We start from the raw sequence: 25,639 nt of genomic DNA, 5'->3' as shown, positions 1-25,639 counted from the left end.
AGCTTGAATCAGTCGGCCCATTCTCCTCTGACCTCTAGCATCAACAAGGCATTTTCGCCCACAGGACTGCCGCATACTGGATGTTTTTCCCTTTTCACACCATTCTTTGTAAACCCTAGAAATGGTTGTGCGTGAAAATCCCAGTAACTCAATAGTAATCGCTCAAAATTGCTTAAATCACCTTTCTTTCCCATTCTGACATTCAGTTTGGAGTTCAGGAGATTGTCTTGACCAGAACCACACCCCTACATGCATTGAAGCAACTGCCATGTGATTGGTTGATTAGATAATTGCATTAATGAGAAATTGAACAGGTGTTCCTAATAATCCTTTAGGTGAGTGTATATATACACAGACACACACACACACATACATATATATATATATATATATATATATATATATATATATATATATATATATATATATATATATATATACATACATACATACATACATACATACATATATATATATATATATATATATATATATATATATATATATATATATATATATAGATACACACATGATATACATACATACATCTATATACATATACATACATACACACACACACACATGATATACATACATACATATTTGTAATTGCATCCAAACATGATGATCATCTAGTTATAGATCATAGTCAGCTAATAATGACCTGTATTATTTTTGTACTGGATTAAAAGACTCAAACACAATGTTGATGTTTTATTATAAAAAAATAGATTTTGTTTTGCAACATACAAGAATAGTTTGGTTCCTTGATTGCGACATGATACACATATAAACACGATTCTTGAACAAAAAGAGGGACTTCGGTCGATTTGTGCAAAACGCTGATGAATTTGAGTTCAATCACTCTGTTTGTCCTCCAAACCCATATTTGCCAGGAGATTAATACAACCAATGGTGGTTCCAATCCAGAAACATTCAACAAGAAAGAACAACAGAAAAGTGATTCTGAAAAGTACACATGTTATAATCTTTTTTTAATGTGGTCAGACTGTTGTTATAGAATATACGGTATAAATAATGTATCTACATCAAACACAGTCTTCACTTCGTCCCTCATTTGTTAGCACAATACTACGTATCAGTCTTATGTATTAAAGGGAATTAAATGTCCTATTTTGTGATTACTTTCCTGACAAATGTTCTTGTGTTTCAAGTGGATTCAGCAGAATTGAGAACTGGCAGATGATCTGTGAGGCTCTAACACAATCAAAGACGGTGAGGTTTTCTTTTCCCCGCTCTACGAAGCTGTTTCGTTCTCAAACCACTCCAGAATGCTGGCTTTGTTCTCGCTGACCCACTGGATGTTGACCTGGGTTTGCTCGATGGCCTGCTGCATATGTAGATGATCACTCAGCATGTAGTCCGTCGCAAAACGCTTCAGCTGCACACACAAACAGACGGGGATGTTAGATGTTATACGCACAATGCATTCATCAAGGAAAGAAACTGGACCTTTTTCTTGTGATTATGAGGTCTTCATCGCACCAGGAGAGTTAGTCAGTATAATGACAGACGGTCTCCAATTTCTTTTCTTGGATAAATTAGCTTGTACAGTGCAGGTCAGCAACAGTGAACATATTGGGGCGTTATTTTATGTTTTTCCTTGTTAACAAATCCTATGAAAAAAGCAAAAAGCACACCATACCATCGCCAAAACCAATAACGAGCCTAGCACAGCCCAGCCTAGCCGCTACATTAGCACCACTGTAGTTGGTTAGCTAGATAGACGCGACAGCTAACCATGATAAATCTATAAAATGATGTAAGATCAAATTGACCCACATTCTAGTACACAGACTTGGGAAGATTTATCCATCCTGCTAGCGCTCCGATACTTCCCCACTAACTTCCGCTAGTTCCCCAACAACCACCGAAGGTAGCGGGACCAGGCCCGGCTCGACATCCAACTTGGGCAGAGGGGACACGGGCAGCAGCAGCACTAGCAGCAGCGCTAGCAGCAGCAGCAGCAGCGCTAGCCAGCGCTGCTCCTAGCTTGCTACAGCACGGACAGTGACCGGAAGTAGGAGCGGCTTGTAACCCGACTTTTAAGGTAATTAAAACTTACTGGGACTTATGCATTATACCGAGATGTTTTGACTTTCGTCCATCTTCATAATACAGCTTATGGTTGGGACACGTAGCTTTTTGCACAAGGTGATTAACCCTTTGGGGGCGGGGCCCGCGCCGATGCGGTTGGGCAGGTGTTTAAGTTTTTAATAAAAATTATATCCGCACAATAATACGTCACAGAGATATGGTTTCAAATCTGGCGGATATGGTTTCCACTTCCGCGTCTGAGCATCTGTAGCTTCAGTGTGAGTCAGAAGATGCCAAGCAAAGAGTCCTGAGCAAAGCTATATTGGAGGGGACAGACGGCGCAGCTCCAGTGCCTGAAGGATTCGCTAACAAGGAGCTAGCCGGAGCTAACGGGCCAGATAGCTGGCTACAGCGTTTCTGTGAGACTGAACGGTGAGTAATCAATTGTTGCCCCTATCACCGTTAACTTTCTTACAGTGAACTTAGTACGACCAGTAGTGTTGGACCTCCATTATGTGTTTGTAAGACCGTAACCAACGTTTGTTTGTTGACGATAGCTTTGTAGCGTTAGCACGTCACTAGATAGCCCCGTGTTGGATGTCTCTTCCGTGTCTACGACTGAACGGTGCATACTCAACTGTTGTCTCGATCACCGTTAACTTTCTTACAGTGAACTTAGTAAGCCTAGTAGCGTTGGATCTCCGTTAATCGTTACTACAGTAGTGTTTATGTCACGTTAGGTGCTGCTAACACAGCGCGAGCTAACGAGAGCTAACGGAGATAGCTGACTACAGCTATGAACGGTGGGTAATCAACTGTTGTCTCTACCACCGTTAACTTTCTTTCAGTGAACTCATACTGACTTGTATTAATGTATTTTACAGAGTGGATTCAGAGCTGCGAGGGTCCAGAGGACAACATGCAGCTGCAGCAGTCTCCAGTCCGTCTGCCTGCCAACACATCACCATAGCAGGCCTCAAAGCCAGCCACAGCTCATCATCCCCCCCATATAATAATACATTTGGTTTTTGACATTTATTTACATGTGTCTACCATTTTATTCATATATTCCACTGCTTTTGTGAACCTAAGACCTTTTGGTAAACCAATTTCCATCACCAAAACCGATATACCACATGAGTAAAGTTATGTTTTCACAACAAATATGAAACATTTCCAAAATCAAGATTCCATTTTTCAGCTTTAGTCATATTTTCTCTTTACACTTGTGCGTTGGGACAATGGTGCCTTATTATATAGATAGCTGAGATTCTTCTGTAATTTTTGTATGTATGTATCATTTGCAAGTGACTTTAAAAAGAGAAATTTAAAAATGATGTAAATTCAAGAAAAATGACCCCAGAGTGTTAAAACCAAAATGAATTCATCCTACTGTACTGCCTGCTTGTCCAGAGCCTGATTACTCTGATATATGCTCTTTCTCTGTGCCTTTGGACCTTTCTGCTGCCGCAAATACCAAAGAACCAAATGTGGATTAATCCGCCGCCAGCGAAAAATACACTATTAACTATGAACTAACTTTTGCTAACTGTGGGGTTGAGTTGGAAGAAACTTCCTGGTAATGAAGGAACATGAGTGCAACAATGTTTGATTCACTGATGGCGCTCTATGGCATGGAGGAAGCAGATCTATTAGGCTTTGATACACCATAGGTGTTTGTAGATATATATTCAACATGGTTTTCATCATCTCATGGGATTTGTTGTCAGTGATAAAAAACATACTACAACCCGCCTTGTCTTTTAAACTATATTAGAAATGGCATAGCGAGAAAAATTTGGGGTTTGTCTGAGAGGTTAAACTACCATGCTGTCAGTCAGGATGACAGAGAGACTTCTGATAAGAAATCAGGGTGGAGCACCAATAATCAATTATTGGTGCGTGACTGGAGTCTCCACTTGACGATTATTATCATTGTGACATAATAAAAACATCCATAAACCTTACCTCGTCCAGTTCAAATTGCGTGGAGAACCTGCTGGTGACGCCCTCGATCAGCAAGGCTGAGCCCCTGGAGACAAAACATGAGAGACAGTTGTTAGTGCGGTGCAGATCAACACCACAACCCAACCCAGCCTCCAAGACGACCACAAGAGTGGAGTCAACGCGTCTCTTGAAAGGTTTCAACACAAGCTGAAAATCACAGCCTTCACCTCATTGCAGGTTTTATTGGACTGCTTTTGTTTCAGCTCGGTGGACATAATACAGTAAACAAGTATAAACTGGATTATATTCTAGAAGAAACTTGAGGAAATGATTAATACTGATGTCAAAATGCATATTAATTAAAAGAGAACCCCTGTGATCACTTCATCAAAATCAATCTCCGGTGTCACTGTGTGCTTATGAAATGAAGCCCTGTCTGTTATGTGTATATAAACTTTGATACTTTCTGGAAACGGCACAAACAGTGGGGACTTTATGAAGGCGGACTAATGATAAGCACTGATTAAATAGCAAGACCTTTGTACTAGATGATTCCGTGCAAGATGTTTTACAAGCCATTTATGGCAGTGTTGTTTATTCAAGCGACTCGACCGCACGTCGCTCCAGTCGGCCCACCGGCAAGACCAGCAGCAGCATTAGCAGAATTAGCAGCAGCAGCACTTTTAAAGTTCTCTTTAATTTTAATTTAATTAAGGGCCTTTGAGCCTTGTTTAGCTCATTGTTTGGGACAAACTGTACCCACTATACACTCAGTAGTTAGTAGAGAAATTGTTTCCCTATGGTTCGGCGCGTCTTCCATTTGCGCTTTTTAAATGCTGCGCGTCGCGTTTTTCTAGCGTTTTTTCGGCGCGCTTAAAAGTTGAAATATTCTCAACTTTAAGCGCCTTGCGCGGAGACGCACAGCTCATCAATGTCACACTTGGCCAAGGCAGCCAATCGGATGAAGCAAGAGGCGGGCTTTACTACTTTACCACTTCCGTCCTGTTTTCGTGTGGTATGAACTCTGACGAGGCATTAATATTAGCGATCTTTAACTACCGCCCGGCAGTTGATTCTCGCCCGATTGCGCACGCAGACTCGCTCCACAGGCGCACCGGGCTGTTTTTTGTTTTTTGGCCGGCGCGTTTTTGCCAAGGCGTTTTTGAAGCGGCTGCGCTTTTAAAAGTCGCGTCTGGTGTGAACGACCCCTTAGTGCTAATGCTCTGTGTAATGAGGCAACAGTTTGCTAACACGTTAGCTATATCAACTTTACAAAATATGACACATTTGAGTGGGGTTTTAAAGAGCTGTAGCCATGAAAATAATATTTTAGCTCAGTGTTCTCACAATCTAACTGCCGGCTCCTCCACATGAGCATCATGTTTTCCTTTTCCAGTTCATATTGGTAAAACCCGTCTACACAATCTCAAATGCTACTTGGTCATGACTCAAAAATAAACCAAGAGTCCAAATAGTGACCTACCCCTTGCGGACGTACTCCCAGTTTGCTCTGATAAAGTTCCAGGCCAGCGCCTGCCCCGCCACGTTATTAGCAATGGAGACAATAGTGGAACCAACATCCATCAGACGGATCTTCTCAGGGTTCAAAGTGTACTCCAGGTATCTGCAAGATAAGGAAGGATCCTCACTCCATAAAAACAGTGTGGCTGGGATTCCCTCATCACAGGTGTGTCCAAACAGAAATAAGTTATTGTGCACAGTCAGAATAACAGCAACACAATCCTGTGGGTTCACCTGTTGAGCAGCCAGATCTTCTTGGTGCAGGACAGAGCCGCCCGGAGCTGCTCTTTCTCTGGGGTGTCGCTGGTGCTCTGAAACTTGTCCCAGACGAACTCCCACTCCTCCGTCCCGCCAGCGGCCACAGCTTGGCAGTAGATCACGGAGCGCAGGTTGGGGGGGATGCTGAGTCACACACACGCACACACACACACACGCACACACACACACACACACACACACACACACACACGGTTATTTTGTTCTACATCAGAGGACCGTCTCATTTTGTCTTCTCGGGTCAATGAGTTAACACAGGTCCATGCATGTATGTGTGGAAGTACGGAGCACATACAGTATACATGTTTAATGAAGAGCCAATGGGCTTCATGCAAGAAGCATTCCTACGAACAGATTGGTTCTTAATTAAAAACTTTGCGATTGTTATATAAAACTGCAAATCATAGCTTGTTTTATGAAGAAGAAAAAGCCTAAACCTACTGTATTTGAATGTATTGAACACTATAAGTAATATACAAGTGAAATATATGGTTCTGTACATGAGAAAATTCAAATGTCACAGATGTGCTTTTTTTATAGGTGGACCTGAAACCTTTTAATTTTTTTCTGTGTGTCATGCTCATTTACTCTTAACCAGTAAGTATATAGACTGATATTTACACATCTGAACAAAATCTCACATGTGTACTTTTTATTATAACCAAAATTATTAAAATAGTAATATAGATATAACTAAGGGCCTAAAAATAGGTTAAGTGGCTTGTATGAGTGATTCAGGAAAACGTTTTGAGCAGTTTTCGCTTTAGTACGAACACAATTTTTTAAAGATTTTCACTAATCGGTTGGATATTCCATTACTTTGAAGATATTTTGAGTTTGAAAACCCTATAAAAAAATCACACGTCATTATTTTGCTGACATTTTCCGAACCTCTGCAGTTTAAATTATTGACCCTTTCTTTCATCGATGGCCTTGCTCTGGTGACGTTATTCACATGGAACCACTTCTTCTATATTTCAGTGACATCAGAGGAGGTGGCTCGGCATTAACAGCACTCCTTATTGCTCATTTATGCACATGTGGCATTCATAATGTTTATGCCGGTCATTTACACAGTAAACTGAAGTTAGGAGCCTATACTGAATGAGACGTACGAAAACAAAGGAAGAAGTTGAGATAAGAATACCTAAATGTTCTTGCATGAGGTCGGATTACTCTCTACTTTAAAGTAAGTGTAAAGGGAGGGAGGTTTAGTCTAACGTCCTCATTTAGTAGGAAAGGCATCATGTTCTCCGTGGTCAGTTTGTGGAATAGAGTGCATGGTCGTCAAAAGATTCTGAGAGCTTTAAAGAAAAGAACCACAATGCCACAACAATGAACACCAGAAAGTGATAAAATGGCACCTACCTTCACTAAATCATCACTGGAGAGTAAAGCCACAGAACATAATGAAAGCTATTACAGTGAGACAAATAGAGTCATGCGAGTTTAGCATCATTTCAGAAGGTATGAAGAAGAATATTCAAATTAAAAGTACTTATTCAGTAGTGCCTGTACCTGTTCGTGCCGTTGCTGTGCGTCCAGTTGGCAAACATCTGTGTAGCCATCGCTATGCATTCTGGGAGTTCATTGGAACACGCCACATCTATGGCGATGATCTGGCTGTGCCTGGGAGGGAAGCGTAATTTCATTTTGTATAATAAGTGCAAGTAATAAATTATGGCAAATTCGACGTTTTGAAAAAAACCTTGTGTTGTCAAACTACTGTCTCCAATGTTGAGAATTAAATACAGCATAATTTGGGAAGAAGCAATCATGGATTGAGTATTTCAAATGGAAACGCCCACTCAGCCGTGAGCAAAAAGCAGTGTCCTGTGTTACTAAAGGAAGCTAATTAATATTGTTGTGAATCATGTGACCGGTAGCGCGCCCTGAGCCAACGTCAGCTGTGCTAACTCAGGAAAATAACTGGAAGGGTTTATTCAGATTTCCTGAAGTGGATTTGTGTGTCAGCGACATTGTCAGTGGAGTCTCGCGACTTTAATTACACCCTAGAGTTCTAAAGCTCATATGACCACGATATGAATACCAGACCCTATTGTTCTTGATTTCTAACGAATCCGCAACTCCTTGCCTTTAAAAAAACGTATTTTCAGCATAAATATGATCAAAAGTCAAGAGTCTCTGCAAGATTCCCCCAAAATGACTACCGGAAAAGGTAGCCAGCTGGCGCTCATGCTAGTTCCCCGCTAACTTCCGCTAGCTCTCAGCTAACTTCCGCTAGCTCCCCGACAACCACCGAAGGTAGCGGGACCAGCCCCGGTTCGACACCCGACTTGGGCAGAGGGGACGCGGGCAGTAGCAGCAGCAGCAGCTCTAGCTAGCAGCAGTGCTAGCTAGAGCTGCTCCTAGCTTGCTACAGCGGGACACTGACCGGAGGTAGGGGCGGCTTGTAACCCGACTTTTACAGTACTCGATTGCTCCCTGAGTTTTTTAAACAAGTATTGTTTGGTGCCTTGCCATCAACCCACAGAGGAATACTGCACATCTTTAGAAAGATCACAACCTAAAGCATCTAAATCTGCAATAATAATCACAATGAACACAAGCATTGACATGCTAGTGACTGGGACCCCCCTGGAGGTCCAAGACCTTTACCCGGACTTAGTAGACCTGGTCTGGGTCCAGCTATGTGACTGGGACCCCCCTGGAGGTCCAAGACCTTTACCCGGACTTAGTAGACCTGGTCTGGGTCCAGCTATGTGACTGGGACCCCCCGATAGGTCCAAGACCAGCACCCGGACTTGGTGATCCCTCTCTGGGTCCAGCTATGTGACTGGGACCCCCCTGGAGGTCCAAGACCTTTACCCGGAAGCATATTCAGTCAAAAGGTTTTTCGGTTCAAGAATTGAAAAAAACAATTCTCATTTCCGGGAGAAAAAAGAGCGTTGGGTTTATAAGGTTAATTAAAGAGAGCAATATAAAGGAGTCAGAGCAATATAATGGAATCAGAGCCCTGTGTGAGAGGACTGTCTAACAGCGAGGTATAGCTCAGAAAAAGAAACATGTGATATTCATGTTCTGTGTGAACGTACTCATTAAAAAATAAGTTCCCAAAATTGTATTGACTTGTCAATTAAAAGAATCACCCAATCAAATGAGTATTTCCCCCTGAAACAACCCCCTTGAGAAGTGGTTCCATATAAGAGCACCGCTTATTGGCACAAGTTGTGACAAGCGTGTGCACAACTGCAACAACGCAAACTCACACATCTGCTCTTCATTGCCGCTCTTGGCACAGGACTTTGAGTTTGTTGAACTGCAAAATGCAAACAGGTGTAGTAAACCTGTTGAGGACTAATGGAGGGCATCTTTCCTTACTGTGCGGAGTGATCCTTTGGGACTCGGTGATTGTCTGTGTCGTTCCTGAAGAAGTCGTACAGGCCGCTAACCTGTTCGCGGAGGTACGCCTGCAGGAAGAGAGCAATATATTACTCTTTTTACTGCACATCTGTTTATGATGAGGGACGAACAACAACACTGGCAGCAAGGCTATCGCATCAAGTCTGTGGAATTCAGCTCCTCCATCCAGTACAGCGTAAATTTGTTAGCATTGTAGCAAAGCCTTTCAATGAAAAGTCTTTCATTTTGAATATCACAGTTTAAAAAAAGGAGGCGTGAATGGCACATGCCTGCATGGGTCCGTACACCTCGGAGCGATCAAACATGAGGACAAAGTACTCCAGGTTCTTGACTGTTGTCTCCCAGGGAAGATACTCTCTCTCATTGTGAAGGAAGCGCGTTGAATTCAGAGCCAGGGTCACGTCGATGAGTTTGGCCCTGAGAAAAACAAATTTGATTTGGTAAGATCAAGGAGGCCAATGAGCCACCGGGATCGCCTCATTTCCCTCATGTTTAAAAGAAATTCACAAGACACTCAATGTACAGAACATTAATGAACAGCAGTAAACTAAGTAGAAGTCATTACCTTGCTAAGTTAAATGCATCATCAATAAGCTGCCCTCTGTTCATCAGTGGGATCCGCTAAAAAACAAGAGCAAGATGAGGGACAGTTTACAAAGACATCTACAACTGTACTCAGTCCTTCTACCATCAGCAGCATTGCAGCAGGATAATACGACTTGGAGTAGCGGAGGGAAAATGCCAATAAGGCTTCAAACCAAATAATTTTCTATTTCATTCCATTGCATTTTTACATTTTCAAAGTCAGCATGACCCAACAGCATGACTATTTATCGTAGTTTGCACGTCGTTGCACGTTCCAGCCTTGTGAGAAAAGATGAGGACACGATTCTCCTCCTCTTAGACAAGTTAGAGCCAATTCAATGTTAGATGTTCATGACGAAAACCGTGTATTTAAGAGCCGAACTTCTGGCTGTTCGGGGTGATTTTGGACGGTGAACCTGCGTGTTGACTGGACGACTCCCTGCTATCAAGATTGCAGCGCTTGTTAATTCGTAGAACGAGAGAAGTTGTTTGGCTAAGTTTTTCCAGAGGCTACACCAGGCATCCAATAATGTGTACGTGCTAACACCTGCTGGTTGACTAGATGGAAAGTCAGGGGATCTAGAAAGTCATTGGAATCTATCCTCTGGGAACCATGTCTCTTTACAAAATTTCCCGACAATCTATTCAACAGTTGGCAGCAATCTAGAACAACCAGTTCAACAACATTATCACCCCTGGAAATATTCGATAATATTTTCACTAAACAGATGTTGAAGACATGGTTAATATACAGTAAGTACCCAAACTCAGTACACCCATTGTGTAATAGAGTCAAGTTCAAGAAATTGAAGTTCACATTTCTGTTGCGCAAGATTAAATTAACAACCGGCCAAGATTTCATTTAATCTGCCAATCTTCAAGAACTTCAGGGCGAAGCCTTCAGGGGCAACCAGTTAATAAAAAAGAGGCTCAGCGCTGTGATTTGTTAAGTAATTTCTTTGCGCTCAGTGCTCACATGTGGGTTTGTCTCCAGCTGAGTCAGGAGGCGCTCCCAGTTCTCTGGGTTGTAATTGACTCTGTAGTATCCAGTACAGTTGACGTTTGCCAGGATCCACTCTCCACTCTCAGAGAGGAATTTGTCTTTCTTTACTGAAAATAGAGGCAAATATCATGAATGGTAAATGGACTTGTACTACGATCACTCAAAGTGCTTTAACACTACATGCCATTCATCCATTCACACACTGATCAGGACTAACTAGCATCCATTAGTTTCACATTCACAGTATAAATACAAACATAAAACAAGTAAGGTCATCTTGTGTCTATGTTCATCTGTTCTCTGTTCTGTCTCATCAAACTTTCAACTGACTTGTATCCAATCAAAGACCATCACATAGATGAAGGTATTCTATCTCCACCGCCGTAGAGAACTAATGGTTGTTTGACAAATGTGAAAACAGAGCGGGTAAAAAGGTGCGTTTACTTACCCGTTTCACTGGTTTCCAACCAGACAAGAGAAGATTCAAGTGTATTTGACATGACTCTGATTGGGACGTACCACCAAAGACTAAACAAGCAGAAAATAATAGACAAAAACGAGGTATAATGAGTCACACATTTTTTCAGGAAAGGAGTATTCAGCTTTTAAACATTGAGCAACGAAGAGTCCAAATAACAATCTGAAAGGAGGCACTTTTAAGAAAAGGTGACAGGTGATCTCTAAATGGAGCATGACAGCCAATCACCTGTAGGATAAACAGATATCTGCAAAGCCAAAGTGCCAGAGTCCAGAGCTGTTATGTTCTGGGTCTAGCCAGAGCAACTTAAAACAGCGTTAGGATAAATGATGGTGCAACTCACTATGGCAGTGTTATGGAGTGCATAGTTACAACACATCGTTTCAAAACACTCCACATGGCCAAAGGCATCATTTACTGTAATCAGCTGCTGAGAGTTCATGCAGGCCCTGGCAGAGAAACACTTGGTGAATTAGGGGCCAGTGATGCAATAAGGTACTGTATTTTGCCAACACACACACATATAAGCCGGACTCTTTCATTATTTGATGTCAACTATTCTCAGAGGGAGATAGACATTGTGAAGTGATGAAGTCACTGGAGGACAGATTTATGATCCCGGCCTTTATGAACTCCGGCCTTTGGAAAGATAGTGAAGGTCATCTTCTTTAAGCCTGTAGCCCAACTGAGAGGCACTCACACCCAAGATGTTGAATTCACATGAATAATGAAGTCATTATTTTGGAACCAGTTTTGGACCACAAGTTTCCTGATATACTGCATTCGCTCACATGTTCAGCCTATGGGACCAATTGGTAAAAAAACAACTCTTGCATACATGCCAATGAGTGACAACACCATCGAGATTGTCTGCAAATGGACGGTGAACGTTGACAGTATACTTCATCCTGGTGTCTCATGGTGACCACAAACTAGTTTAATTAGTGTAATCAATAATGTGAATGTATTACGTTACATTATTATAGTATTGTTAAACCTCTGTAGAACAACTAAGTTGCTTTTCAAATTAAACATAGTTATAGATTAGTGCAGCTTTATATATAGATGAAAAGTATCGGGCCCAGTAGTAACCCCTGAGGGACTCCACAAGTTAGCGAGTGGGCGTGTTGGTGACGTTTCATGCAACTGCTGCAAAACTGGAGGAAAACATCAAACCGGCTACGTGGCCGCTGCGTTTTTGTGTCATGCCCTGCCTCTTGCGCGCTCTATCCAGGGGCCACTCCTCTTCTACGCCAAACGGAGTAGTTTCCAGTAGGTGAGAACTTGGACCCGATTTTCCAGACATTGTCCATAATTTGTAAGAGAAAACAGCTCTACATTCAAACTACCAGCAAACTGTATTGTTGTCTGTTATCCAAAAAACTATTCAACCATATAACGCCAACAGTTATTTGGTATTAGAGGGATAGTTCATAAATGGAGGCATGACAAAATGCCATGATATACTACATCAAACACTTTCATTTAATAAATCAGTAAATGCACCAACCACGCAATTCTTTCTTTCAATTCAATTCTTTCTTTCCATTGCTGTTCTGATTTCTTCCATTGTTTCCATTAATGCTAAATCTATTTGTTCTAAACGGATTCTTACTCAATAGTATAGTACATACGTTATCTGGATTGTAAATGAGTATAATTACATATTATCTGAGGGCCAAACCTAACCATGTACACTGGAGCAATGCCAATGGAGCACCTACCTCGATTCAGAGGAGGCATTGAACAGGAAATGCTTCTGGTAGACTTCTCCATCGGTAGTGTTGATGGTGATAACAGGAAAACCAATTTGCTTGGTCCAGGTGTTCATCACCTTGGCAACGTCGGTGTGACCACCGTCCTCATCCTCGGCCTGCAAACATGGCATAAAACAGTTCATATTTTACGACATAAATCCCATAAACTGATCACTGATTAACGGGCATTGTGATAAAAGACATGCTTTGAGTTAGCAACACACTTTACCTTTTGAATATACTCCCAGAGGTCGTTCTGGTCTGTGTTTTTATAGCTAAAGTCTGAGAGGTACATCTGCAACACGAAAAGAGAGAGAGGTTATAGTTAACAGTTTCATCCCGCATTCACAATCATGATTTTCAGGAGGAAAGTTTGCATTCAGATTATTGATGTTGGGAGCAGGATGAAAATGTCCAAACACAACGGCAGAGGATCCCAAGAGGATGTTATGTTGAAACTAGTGTTTGGCAGAAAACTGCTTTTCTTTCATTTTCTGGCCAAAGGCACTTGAACCGCCGATGGAGCAGGTCTGCTCGGGGGCGCTCCTCAGTCCTGCATGAGTCGGACCCCTTTTGCTGGAGACGGTGGAAACTACAAGTGTACTAAATTGTGGATTGTGAACAACATTGCAAAAAAAGTTTTAATCGGGTGTGGCACCGTAGTGTGAGCTCCGAGCATGGTGAACCACAGAGTTATCAAGAGGGCACCTCCTCTCAGAGGAAAACTACCAGTTACTTACTTTGATTCCTTTGGTGAAAACTCTGTCCGTGACGATGTCTGCCAGCATTCTCAGCACAGCTGCCCCCTGCCGAGTGAACACCAAACACAAGTAATGGCTTTATATTCATAGGACACTGGTATGAGTGACTTGCAAATGAAACACACACACACCACCATATGTATTCATTGCTAGTTTCATTTGGTTGTACCTTACAGTAGGTTATGGAATCAAACAATTCAACGATCTCATAAGACATCTGGATGTCTGCCTCCGGAGGACTGAGAAGGTGGGACGAGGCCAGAGCGTCCTGCTCAAACGCTTCATGGAGGTTGTCCATGAAATGTGTGTCTTTCTGAGGAAAACCAAAAGAGCCAAGAGCACATATCCCATGAAGATATGGAGACGAGCTTTCTTCTCATGTGTATCTTTCAATGATCGTGCAAGTTGAAAAGGTTGGCAACAGATAAGAACAAAAAATAGATAAAATAGTCCTCATTCTGCAGTGAACTCTTGGACTGAACTTACTAATTGGAACGTAGGCTCTACATGGTCCACTGCAAAGAATGACAAGTACGTGGCAAAGCCCTCGTTCAGCCATATGTCGTTCCACCATTTCATTGTCACCAGATTCCCAAACCACTGTCAACAAAAACAGAAGATGTGGATGGTTGACCCGGCAAGGATTCACTAGACAACCACATATGACATTATGTGTTACCTTTACCTACAACATGTCACTCAAAGAGACATATACCAACCAGGAAGACACTCACAAAAGACCACAGAAACATAGATTGACTAAAAAGATAAACAAAAAGACAAGTGGCAAAGAGACAAAAAGAGGCTCACAACGACTATGAAAAGGGGCCAAACCACTAAAAAAGGACACAAGATGAAAAAAGGATAAAACCACCACAGACAAAAAAGAATCACAAAAAGACCAAAACAATTACAAAGAGACACAAAACGACTACAACAAAGAGACACAAAACCACTTCAAAGAAACACAAAACAACTAGTACAAAGAGACACAAAACAACTTCAAAGAGACTCAAAACAACTACTACAAAGAGACTCAAAACAACTACTACAAAGAGACACAAAACAACTTCAAAGAGACACAAAACAACTTCAAAGAGACACAAAACAACTAATACAAAGAGGCTAAACAACTATGGAGTCACAAGTCTGTGTGTCTTGCTGTAGGAGACGTGGTGGGGCCTTTAGCATGTCTATGCCCAGGGGTTAATTCGCCCATGCTTATAACACTAAAACGTTGCAGGATTAATGTTATCATCATTTAGATAATGTTCTTATAAAAAAACGTATCAATAGTGAGAACAGTTGGGGCCTTGAACCATTAGTACGTGTCATATTTTGGGTACCAAACATTAAGGTTTTTTCCCCCTCTAACCTGGTGTGCCAGTTCATGTGCAATGAGAACGGCGATCCCCTCCTTGTGCAACAGCGAGGACACTCCCTCCTCATAGAGCACGCCTCCCTCCTGGTATGTGATCAGTCCCCAGTTTTCCATCCCTCCAACACCCAAGTCTGGCAGTGCAATTTGATCTGGAGGAATCACATAGATATGGACAAAAGTGTTTTATACATCTGAAAGTATTCAATTCAACTTATTTTGTGTTGCCCAAAATCCAAATGATCCTCAGAGGGCTTTACAATCTGTACACATACAACATCCTCTGTCTGACTTTCCTCAGAATAGCAGAGCTGCTCTGCAGGTAGAACTAAACCCGCCCGTCTCCTAAAAATGATTTCCCCATTCAACGAAACTGCATTGTGAAGGGAAACCCATTTTCTTGTGGAACATCTTTGCTGTTTCACACATCACAAACAAGTTCCAATGAGTCAGCAGCACATAGGGAGGGACGGGTCAAATAACACACATGTGTGTCTCGTGTGAACATAACTAAGTACAGCTATACAAGTAGTTTTAAAGCTTTTTTGTTGTTGTTTGTAGCAAAATTAAGGAGCTTCTCAAAGCTGGGGAAAAAAGAAGAAAATGTTTCAGTATTTTTAAATGGCAGGAGGTTACAGCTATATGGTTGGAGGGATGATATGAGTATGGGTGGATATCACTGATGAGGAAACATCAATATGATTCATTATGATCCGTGTAATGTCGTCTTTGTAAAACTCCATGGGAGTTGTAGTTTTTAAATAACAATATATTATAATAATATTATAACAAATTATATAGTATTTGGACACTGTATACATGTTCTTACTTACCATCTATCAACACATCCATCCAATCATATCCAGACCAAGCCTTACCTAGAGTTCTCTGTTCGTAATTTATTCCAAAATAGCTCTCGTAGAACTTGAGAATCTCCCCGGTGATGACGGCCGCATACTGAGCGTGACCTGCTGCGATGGCGTCAGGACGTGCATACGTCTGTATGGGCAAAACACAGAGGTAAGATAAAGCACACAGGATATTCTCCCACTTCTGTTTTGCACTTCTAAATGTTAGCAGAAGAAAATGTAACGTCTCTAGTGATACCAGTCAAGGTCAACACCACACCAAAAGCAATTACATTAAACTCATTTTGAATGTACAGCACACATACTTTAATCTTCACACGGCCACCTGTTGGGGACTCGGTTGACCTGAACTCTGAAACCGTGAAGGCAAACAAGTACGTGGACATCTTCGGCGTCGGATGAAAGTAAGTGACTTTCCAGTCGTCGTCGATAATATTGGAACCTGAGAGAGTGGGAGACGAGGCAGACCAGTATGAGGAAGGACATCTTCTGTTCTGGGATTACCGTCACACTGCCTGAGGGGACATTTTTAACATGAGCGACAGTTTATTGTACGTATTTCACCTCTCATGTCCGCATTCCCTAGAGCGTCCATGTCTCTCCTGTGGATGATCGCCACGTCAAACACCGCCTTCATTTCTGGCTCGTCGAAACAAGGGAACACGCTCCTGGCATGTGTTGGTTCCAAATTGGTGGCGGCGAGGAATCTATGAATACAGACAAAGACAGCCAGACCTTTCTTTATCAGGTGACTACTGCAGGAACACTGGATACCAAAAAAGATGAAGCAATTTGGATATCATAAAGAAACAGTGATGGATTACTTTACGATGAAATGCATTGACTTCATTGAATAGCCAATGTCTTTCAAATAAAGGTGGAAACAGAGATCTGTCGTGACGAATAGATACATTCCAGTAAATAAACGAGACAATAGCCTAAACCATGAAACCAAAGCAGTTTGAATTAAAGCTGCTAGCAGCTGTGAGCGGGTCCTCGCTCCGGCACCATTGGGGTCGCTGGCGGGTCGCCGACTCGCAAGGCTGAGAGTGTTCGCCCGCCGGTCTGACGTTCTTTTACCCTGGTGGAGCGTGTGACGCGGGAAATTGCCCTTTGCAAGCACTTCACCGGTTCACGCATCCGCCCTGTTGCGCTAGACGACACGCTTGACAACATGCGCCAAGTCTCTCTACTCGAAGCTTTGACCCCGTTGTACAAATGTCATGTCAATCCGATGCCTTTTGTCAACCAACGCTGATTTACTTTCGCAATATTATTAGTATTTACCATATTTATCTATCCCATAAGAACCCACACCTATTTCTCCTTCAAAGAACATGATGAGGACAAAATAGAGATAAAAAAACCCACATAGAACACATTTATGACATTGTTTTCAAAATACTATCAAATATTTGAAATGTTACATATATCTCACATTTGGGCGTTAATGGTAAAAAAAAAAGAAGGTATTAATAATTACATAATAATATGATTTTTTGGTTTACATTTGTTTTAATATGCTTTGGATTGAACAATATAAAATATGTTAGCTAAATACCATTGAATCAGCCAAATTAACTGATCAGATCATAATTCATTTTCGTATTGTGCCATATATTTTATTATATATTTTTTAATTTTTAGGTTAAATTCCCGATGGGACCTTTGTGTCACAACGATTTTGATCTGATTTGTTTTATATCAGTTTGTCCTCACAGCACGTTCAATACATTAAAAGGACATGTTGATTAAGCATTTTGATTCTTAAACAGGTAAATATTATATTTAACAATGAAAACCAAGCTTATTAAATTCAGCATTTCCTTCAGATCTGTGACAACCTGGAGCAGCCATCTTGGAAAGGTTGTTATGGGAACACAACATCACATGACCTGTCACATGACCCACGTCATGAGACGTTCAGTAGGTGTCACTTATGATTTATACTTATAATCAAGGATAAAGTTATGGAACTTTCCAGAACACTTAAAGGACGTGTGACACCTGTGTCACCGTGGTTCCTTATGGGCCATTTATTGTTTATTGTTTTTATTATATTTTTATATTTTTATTCTATGTTTATTGTTATGAACCTTTCACTGAGTCAAATTCCTCGTACGTTCAACGTACCACTTCTGATTCTGATTTCACTCGAACACATCGCGCAATAGATTCACTCTAATTTCAATCTATGGAGCTAACCTTCAGTTCACCAAGTAACGCTTCATGTTGACGGTTTAACGCTTCCTCTGGACAGAAACTGCCAGTCCTGCTGTGTGTTTCGTTCCGTTAGCCGTTAGCTTTGTTAGCGGTCATTGCGCTAAACACACCGCAACACTATCCTGCCCACCTGCTGCTAACAGCTAACAGCTAACTAGCACTTGTCCCGCCGCTTCAGTTTGTCAATTACTGAACTATAGTTATCCATACAGACAAATCAAGAATGGAACAATTTGTAATCTGTGGTGAGTCCAGACAGAAGACACACCAGAATGCATAATCTCTAGTAATAATAATAATAATAGAAATGAGTGAATGAGTAATGAGTGGATGATTGCATCTTCAAGTTACTTGGCCAACACTGCTGAAACAATATGATGGATTGGATCCAGAGGTCTCTTCTTTTTTTTTTTAAGTATAAAAAACTAAAGCTGAATAGTAATTATAAAAACTTCTATGGATGTCAGAGAAGAGTGCGTAAAACTGTTTGACTGCAGACAAGATCATCATATGTGGTTTCAGTTTCCGTGAAACCGTTGCAATTGGACTCTGCCGTGATGGCGGCATTGCTTGAGAGCGCAACAAGTGGATTAATAGTTTAACCGATTTAATGTTGTTAAAGTCATCAAGAGTCAATTTTGGGAATTTTCAAATATGGTGCCTGGAGGAAATTCTGGCAGGATTGTTTTATTTTTCTCAAAAAAAAAATAGTTTGAAAGAGTCTGTACACGGAAACTTAACAGCTTTAAACACATACTAGTTTTTTTCCTTACCTCTCTGGGTCTTGATCGCCTTCATACGCCGGGGAACCTTCGGCATACGTGCTTACAAAAATCCCATAAAGATCTCTTGTAAGTTCTCCCTTGAAAGCCAGAAACAAACTGTAGTTCCCCCCTGCCTCTAACACTTCATTCAGCTGGATCTCCAGGAAGTCGCCAGGCAGTTCATTGAGGATCTTCATTGAGGAAACGCCGATCCTCTCATTTGTGTCTTTGTTCCTCACCACCGGATCAGAAACGGCCAGGTCCACGCTGTGGAGGTAGATGGTACTAGTGGCCTGGACACAATGAAAACTGACAGTGGAGTTTCCAGTGAAGAGCATCGTCTGGTTGGGGCTGGTGACGTTCACCTCCGCTATGATTCGGCTGTAGAGGTGCGGCTGGAGTAAGACCTGGTAGCTTTGGGGTACGAGGTTCTTCGGCAGCCGGATGACGGGCGGCAAGCTGGTGGTGGTGGACGTGAACGTCGGACGGGGCGTTGGGTTCATTGTCGCGATCTCCGTCTTGTAAAAAATTATCATGATGACGATGCCGACGAGGACGGAGACGGTCAGGAAGACGAAGGTGGCGGCGAAAGCCTTGGATACGCCGGATTCTTTGGGCATGCTGGCTGCTTCCGATGGCCGGTCCTGAAGGTGCTGTTGCTCGACTGTGTCGAGAGATGAGTCTGAAGAGCTTGTGTGCCTTTGGTATGTTCACATCCAAGTCACCTCCCTCCCATAAACTGGGCTTGGCCTCAACAATTAAGGGCCTGCGCTCAGATTAAGCATTAACTCGGCATTGCCAAAGGAGCAAAGAGTGAGTGTTTAGTGCGGAGAGGGCGACATTTATCGGCCTCTCTGTAAATAATCAGTCAAATGGTGCTCGCAAACATCTGGAGGAGGTTACTGCGGTCTCAGCCATGAACTCCCTAAATACAGTTTATTAAATGCCCAACTAGAGAGAAGAGCATTCTGGACCACTGCTACACCACAATCAGTGGGGCTGATCACGCCATCCCCCGCGCTGCTCTGGGAAACTCTGACCACGCTATGGTTCACCTGGTTCCCTCATACAGGCAGAAACTAAAGCTCTGCAAACCTGTGGTGAGGAAATTCAAGAAGTGGACCAGTGAGGCCATGGAGGATCTTCGGGCGTGCCTGGACTGTACCGACTGGGATGTCTTCAGGACTGCTACCAACAGTCTGGATGAGTACACAGAGGCTGTAACTTCATACATCAGCTTCTGTGAGGACAGCAGTGTTCCAACCAGCTCCAGGGTGAGTTATAACAACGACAAACCCTGGTTCACAGCGGAACTCAGGAAGCTACGGCTGCAAAAGGACCAGGCATTCAGGAGTGGGGACAAGGACTTGTACACAAAGTCAAAATACAGGTTTAGCAAGGCGGTGAGAGATGCTAAACGACAGTACTCTGAGAAACTGCAACAACAGCTATCAGCAAGTGACTCTGCTTCTGTCTGGAGAGGGCTCAGGCAGATCACCAGCTACAAACCAAAAAAACACACGCCATGAACGACCTCTGTCTAGCAGATGAGCTGAACGAGTTCTACTGTCGTTTCGATAGGCAATGAAGCAGTACTGACGCCATCCCCCACAGGCCCATCAGCCAGCCACAGACCATCAGCCCACCCTCCCCCAGCCCATCAGGGGCTCGCGCCTCCCTATCACCGCCCTCCCCAGTGACGACCCTCACTATTCTGGAGAGGGACGTCAACAGACTGTTTAAAAAACAGAACCCCCGCAAAGCAGCGGGCCCGGACTCTGTCTCCCCCTCCACCCTGAAGCACTGCGCTGATCAGCTGTCCCCGGTGTTCACTGAGATCTTCAACACCTCCCTGGAGACATGCCATGTACCAGCCTGCTTCAAGGCCTCCACCATCATCCCCGTCCCCAAGAAACCCAGGATCACAGGACTCAATGACTACAGGCCCGTCGCCCTGACCTCTGTGGTCATGAAGTCCCACCTCAAAACTCTGACTGACCCACTCCTGGACCCTCTGCAGTTTGCCTACAGGGCCAACAGGTCTGTAGACGATGCTGTCAACATGGCCCTCCACTACATCCTCCAGCATCTGGACTCCCCAGGAACCTACGCCAGGATACTGTTTGTGAACTTCCTATTCCTGGGCCATCTAACCCAGGACCTCAAGTGGGAGCTGAACATCAGCTCCATCACAAAGAAGGCCCAGCAGAGGATGTTCTTCCTGAGGCAGCTGAAGAAATTCAACCTGCCAAAGAAAATTATGGTGCAATTCTACACTGCCATCGTTGAGTCCATCCTCTGCTCCTCCATCTCCGTCTGGCACGCTGCAGCCACTGCCAAGGACAAGGCCAGGCTGCAGCGCATCATCCGCTCTGCTGAGAGGTGATTGGCTGCAATTTGCCATCCCTCCAGGACTCTGAAGCGAGCTAGGAAGATTGTCACTGACCCATCTCACCCTGTTCACAACCTGTTCGAGTTCCTTCCCTCTGGCAGGAGGTTGAGGTCCATCAGGACCAAGACCTCACGCCACACCAACAGTTTTTTCCTGTCGGCAGTCGGGCTCATCAACAGAGCCCGGGTCCCCCACCGACTGATTCTGTCACCCCGAGGACTATTTTTTGGACTATTTTTTTATTCTTTTCTTTCTTCTTACCGGTCATTCCCATGCACACTTCATATTTAAACACTCATGCCATTTACATACACTTTAACTTAAACACACGTCACTTTAACATACACTTACATTAACGTTATCTGCTTGTCTGAGCAGTTTATCTTATACTTGATTTAATATCATTGCACTGTTGTTGTCGTTGATTGTTGTTTGTCTCGTCTAACGTCTCATATCTAATGTATGCACCTTCCGCCTAGAAAAATTCCTCGTTTGTGTAAACATTCCTAGCAATAAACGGTTTCTGATTCTGATTCTGACACACGCTTAAGAATGACAGTTAAGATTGAATACAGTTCTTTATGAAGAATCTTGTGAAATGTTCTACACTCCAAAAACATACATCATCATCATCTACACCTCAGGTGTGCGTAGATACGTTCTGAACACAGACACACAGACAAGTCCTGGACTGAAGACAGAATGCTTCACTAGTGCAGCGTAAACACGAGTCATGTGACGACACGGACCTCTGCTGATTAGAACAGAGAAGTGCAGAAGCACCGACTCTTCTCTCATCACAGCAGAGGCTCCAGGTACAAAGTAGAGCTGTTCTGATTCCATTTATTCCTCCTTAATATCCGACACCTGAACTTGAGAGCCGATCCGATCCCAGTGCTTTAAACGTTTTAAAAGGTCATCATTCCTTCTCCAATATCTATTTTTTATATTGCTGTGAAACCTTCTCCTTCGAACAACTGGATTTATTTGTGACTCAGTGGTGAGCAGGGTCGTCCTTCAATCAGAGGATCGGCGGTTCGATTCCCGGCTCTGTTAGTCCATATCGACGAGCCCTTGACCCCAAATGTCTCCCATGGCTGCGCCTATGGTGTAAATGTGTTGTAAGTCAAATTAAGTTGAATGGAATGTATTCAAGTAATACTAATTTGCTGCAGTGGGCAGTGAACAAAATGAAATCCTACATATATGTATATACATATAGCGTATATATGTACAGTATATATATATATATATATATATATATATATATATATATATATATATATATATATATATTAGGGCTGAGCACGTTAACGCGTTAAAAACGCAGCAAACTATTAACGCCGTTAATTATTTGATCATGCGTTAACTCGTTGTTTTTTTGCATTGGAGGGGCTTAATGCTGCCGCACACAGGTGCTGCACTTTAAATCTCTCCCAGACGGCGTAGTTTAGACCTGGGCATCTTACGGCTCTCCCAGTCCGGCCCGCAGCACTGCTTTTACTTTTAAGGCGATTTACATATATGCGTGCGCGCTTCCTCTGCCTCAGCGACCGGCTTGTTGCCATCAGACTGAAGCACGTCTTGTTCTGTAGTTTCTGTCCTCAGCGAGCAGCAGGTGCTGCCGCGAGCCGCTCCGCCTCACAACGCGCTCAGTCTCACAGGAGCCTCGCTCTCCGCATACAGAGTGAACATTAATCGCGCAAAGCCGACCACTGAGATACATATATATCGCTCAGCTGTCCTTCACATCTCCACCTCATTCAACCAGACTTCAGTGCACTTATTCAAGCCAACAAAGACTGGACTTTTCTCACTGAGTAAGAACAACTGAACTGAACAGCATCAAAAGCACTGATTGCTTTTGTATGAAGTTAATCAATTGTTGGTCTTTAAAATACTTATTTAAGGTAAGCAACAAACTGAACATGACAAAAGAAGGAGTGGCTTGTCCCTCACAGGGACTCTTACTACTGAACATGACAAAAGAAGGAGTGGCTTGTCCCTCACAGGGACCCTTACTACTGAACATGATAAAAGAAGGAGTGGCTTGTCCCTCACAGGGACCCTTACTACTGAACATGACAAAAGAAGGAGGGGCTTGTCCCTCACAGGGACCCTTACTACTGAACATGACAAAAGAAGGAGTGGCTTGTCCCTCACAGGGACCCTTACTACTGAACTAGTTTGGTTCCTTGATTGCGACATGATACACATATAAACACGATCCTTGAACAAGAAGAGGGACTTCGGTCGATTTGTGCAAAACGCTGATGAATTTGAGTTCAATCACTCTGTTTGTCCTCCAAACCCATATTTCCCAGGAGATTAATACAACCAATGGCGGTTCCAATCCAGAAACATTCAACAAGAAAGAACAACAGAAAAGTGATTCTGAAAAGTACACATGTTATAATCTTTTTTTAATGTGGTCAGACTGTTGTTATAGAATATACGGTATAAATAATGTATCTACATCAAACACAGTCTTCACTTCGTCCCTCATTTGTTAGCACAATACTACGTATCAGTCTTATGTATTAAAGGGAATTAAATGTCCTATTTTGTGATTACTTTCCTGACAAATGTTCTTGTGTTTCAAGTGGATTCAGCAGAATTGAGAACTGGCAGATGATCTGTGAGGCTCTAACACAATCAAAGACGGTGAGGTTTTCTTTTCCCCGCTCTACGAAGCTGTTTCGTTCTCAAACCACTCCAGAATGCTGGCTTTGTTCTCGCTGACCCACTGGATGTTGACCTGGGTTTGCTCGATGGCCTGCTGCATATGTAGATGATCACTCAGCATGTAGTCCGTCGCAAAACGCTTCAGCTGCACACACAAACAGACGGGGATGTTAGATGTTATACGCACAATGCATTCATCAAGGAAAGAAACTGGACCTTTTTCTTGTGATTATGAGGTCTTCATCGCACCAGGAGAGTTAGTCAGTATAATGACAGACGGTCTCCAATTTCTTTTCTTGGATAAATTAGCTTGTACAGTTCAGGTCAGCAACAGTTAACATATCAAAGTACATGACGGGGCTTTATTTAATGTTTTTCCTTGTTAATAAATCCTATGAAAAAACACACCATACCATCGCCCAAACCAATAACGAGCCTAGCACAGCCCAGCCTAGCTGCTACATTAGCACCACGGTAGCTGTGTAGCTAGATATACGCGACAGCAATTCCAGAGCCTCCGACTCCGCGGGTACTTCAGTCAGAGCAGCTGTCAATCACAGCTGTCCATCGTGACGTCACAACCTCTTTTTATAGCATCAAATGACTAATTAAAAACTTGAACAAACATCAGCGTGATAAGAACTACCTAAAATGACAGAAACCACCTTTAGGAAAAAGGTATTTTATAAGTACTTTGATTCCTTTGTTTGGCCCATGTCCCCGTCGCTAACGTGGATGGGGGCGGGACTTATGCATTATACCGAGATGTTTTGACTTTCGTCCATCTTCATAATACAGTCGATGGTTGGGACATGTAGCTTTAGCCTCAGCCTTTTAGCATGAGAGCATGTAGCCACGACCCAGGAAAAGGTTTAGCTAGCTAGCTACAGCAGATAAAACCAGCCGTCACTGCATTCTAGTGCCGTGTGAGAATGGATTGCAATGTGTTACACTGGTGTCAAACTCAAGGCCCGCGGGCCGAATCCAGCCCGCCACGTCATTTTATGTGGCCCGCGACGACTTGAAAGCCATGAAATCGCGGAGCCGGTTTCAGTCGTTCGCGGAGCCATTTTCACTCGTTCGCGGACCTGTTTTCAGTTGTTCACAGACCCGTGTTCAATGGTTTGCGGACCCGTTTTCAGTCGTTCACGGACCCGTTTTCAGTCGTTCACGGACCCGTTTTCAGTCGGTCAGGGGCCTTTGCATGGGCAAAAAAAATTAAATCCTGTGCTTTTATTTTGAAGGGAATTTGAAGTGCAGCAGAGTGCCGTTCATTCAATTCCTGTCATATTCATGTAATGTGCTGTAACTCTGTTACGTTGTTCATTCTGGTCACATGACATCTATTGCTTCTGTCCATCCGGGGAGAGAGATCCTCCTCTGTTGCTCTATGAAGGGGTTCTTCCTTTTTTTTCTCTGTGAAAGGGTTTTTACAATCTTTAGTTTGGAGAGGCCTGGAAGTACTCACCAACTACAAGAGAGGAGTACCCCACTGAAGACAATCACCGTCTGGCTGACGACCTGAATGTCTTCTATTGCAGGTTCGACAAGCGCACTT

General features: G+C 42.9%; 2 protein-coding genes across 2 annotated transcripts in view; both read right to left on the bottom strand.

The window, feature by feature from the left end:
• Positions 1 to 717: 717 nt before the first annotated feature.
• Positions 718 to 19,624, bottom strand: LOC306741605 (aminopeptidase N-like; the record flags this gene model as incomplete). The annotated part of the gene is made up of 20 exons (XM_079223913.1): positions 718 to 1,402; positions 4,027 to 4,090; positions 5,489 to 5,629; positions 5,761 to 5,928; positions 7,321 to 7,431; positions 9,145 to 9,233; positions 9,456 to 9,603; positions 9,752 to 9,807; positions 10,748 to 10,881; positions 11,223 to 11,302; positions 12,977 to 13,125; positions 13,239 to 13,304; positions 13,750 to 13,815; positions 13,940 to 14,083; positions 14,257 to 14,370; positions 15,146 to 15,300; positions 16,027 to 16,147; positions 16,323 to 16,459; positions 16,582 to 16,724; positions 19,014 to 19,624. The coding sequence occupies 20 exons, from the start codon at positions 19,622 to 19,624 to the stop codon at positions 1,259 to 1,261; spliced, it is 2,841 nt and encodes a 946-aa protein (XP_079080039.1). The 3' UTR covers positions 718 to 1,258.
• A 4,125-nt stretch (positions 19,625 to 23,749) lies between these two features.
• LOC306741738 (aminopeptidase N-like) overlaps positions 23,750 to 25,639 on the bottom strand; it is a gene marked incomplete at its 5' end in the record, with an annotated part of 41,243 nt that continues 39,353 nt past the window's right edge. The window contains one exon of the mRNA XM_079224054.1: positions 23,750 to 24,226. Coding sequence (XP_079080180.1) covers positions 24,083 to 24,226 — 144 coding nt within the window. The 3' untranslated portion in view covers positions 23,750 to 24,082. The remainder of the gene's footprint in view (positions 24,227 to 25,639) is intronic.

Source organism: Taurulus bubalis (genome assembly GCF_910589615.1).
Source record: "Taurulus bubalis genome assembly, chromosome: 9".
Lineage (NCBI taxonomy): Eukaryota > Metazoa > Chordata > Actinopteri > Perciformes > Cottidae > Taurulus > Taurulus bubalis.
The sequence above is the reverse complement of the archived record's forward strand: the minus strand, read 5'-3'. Positions and strand labels throughout refer to the sequence as shown.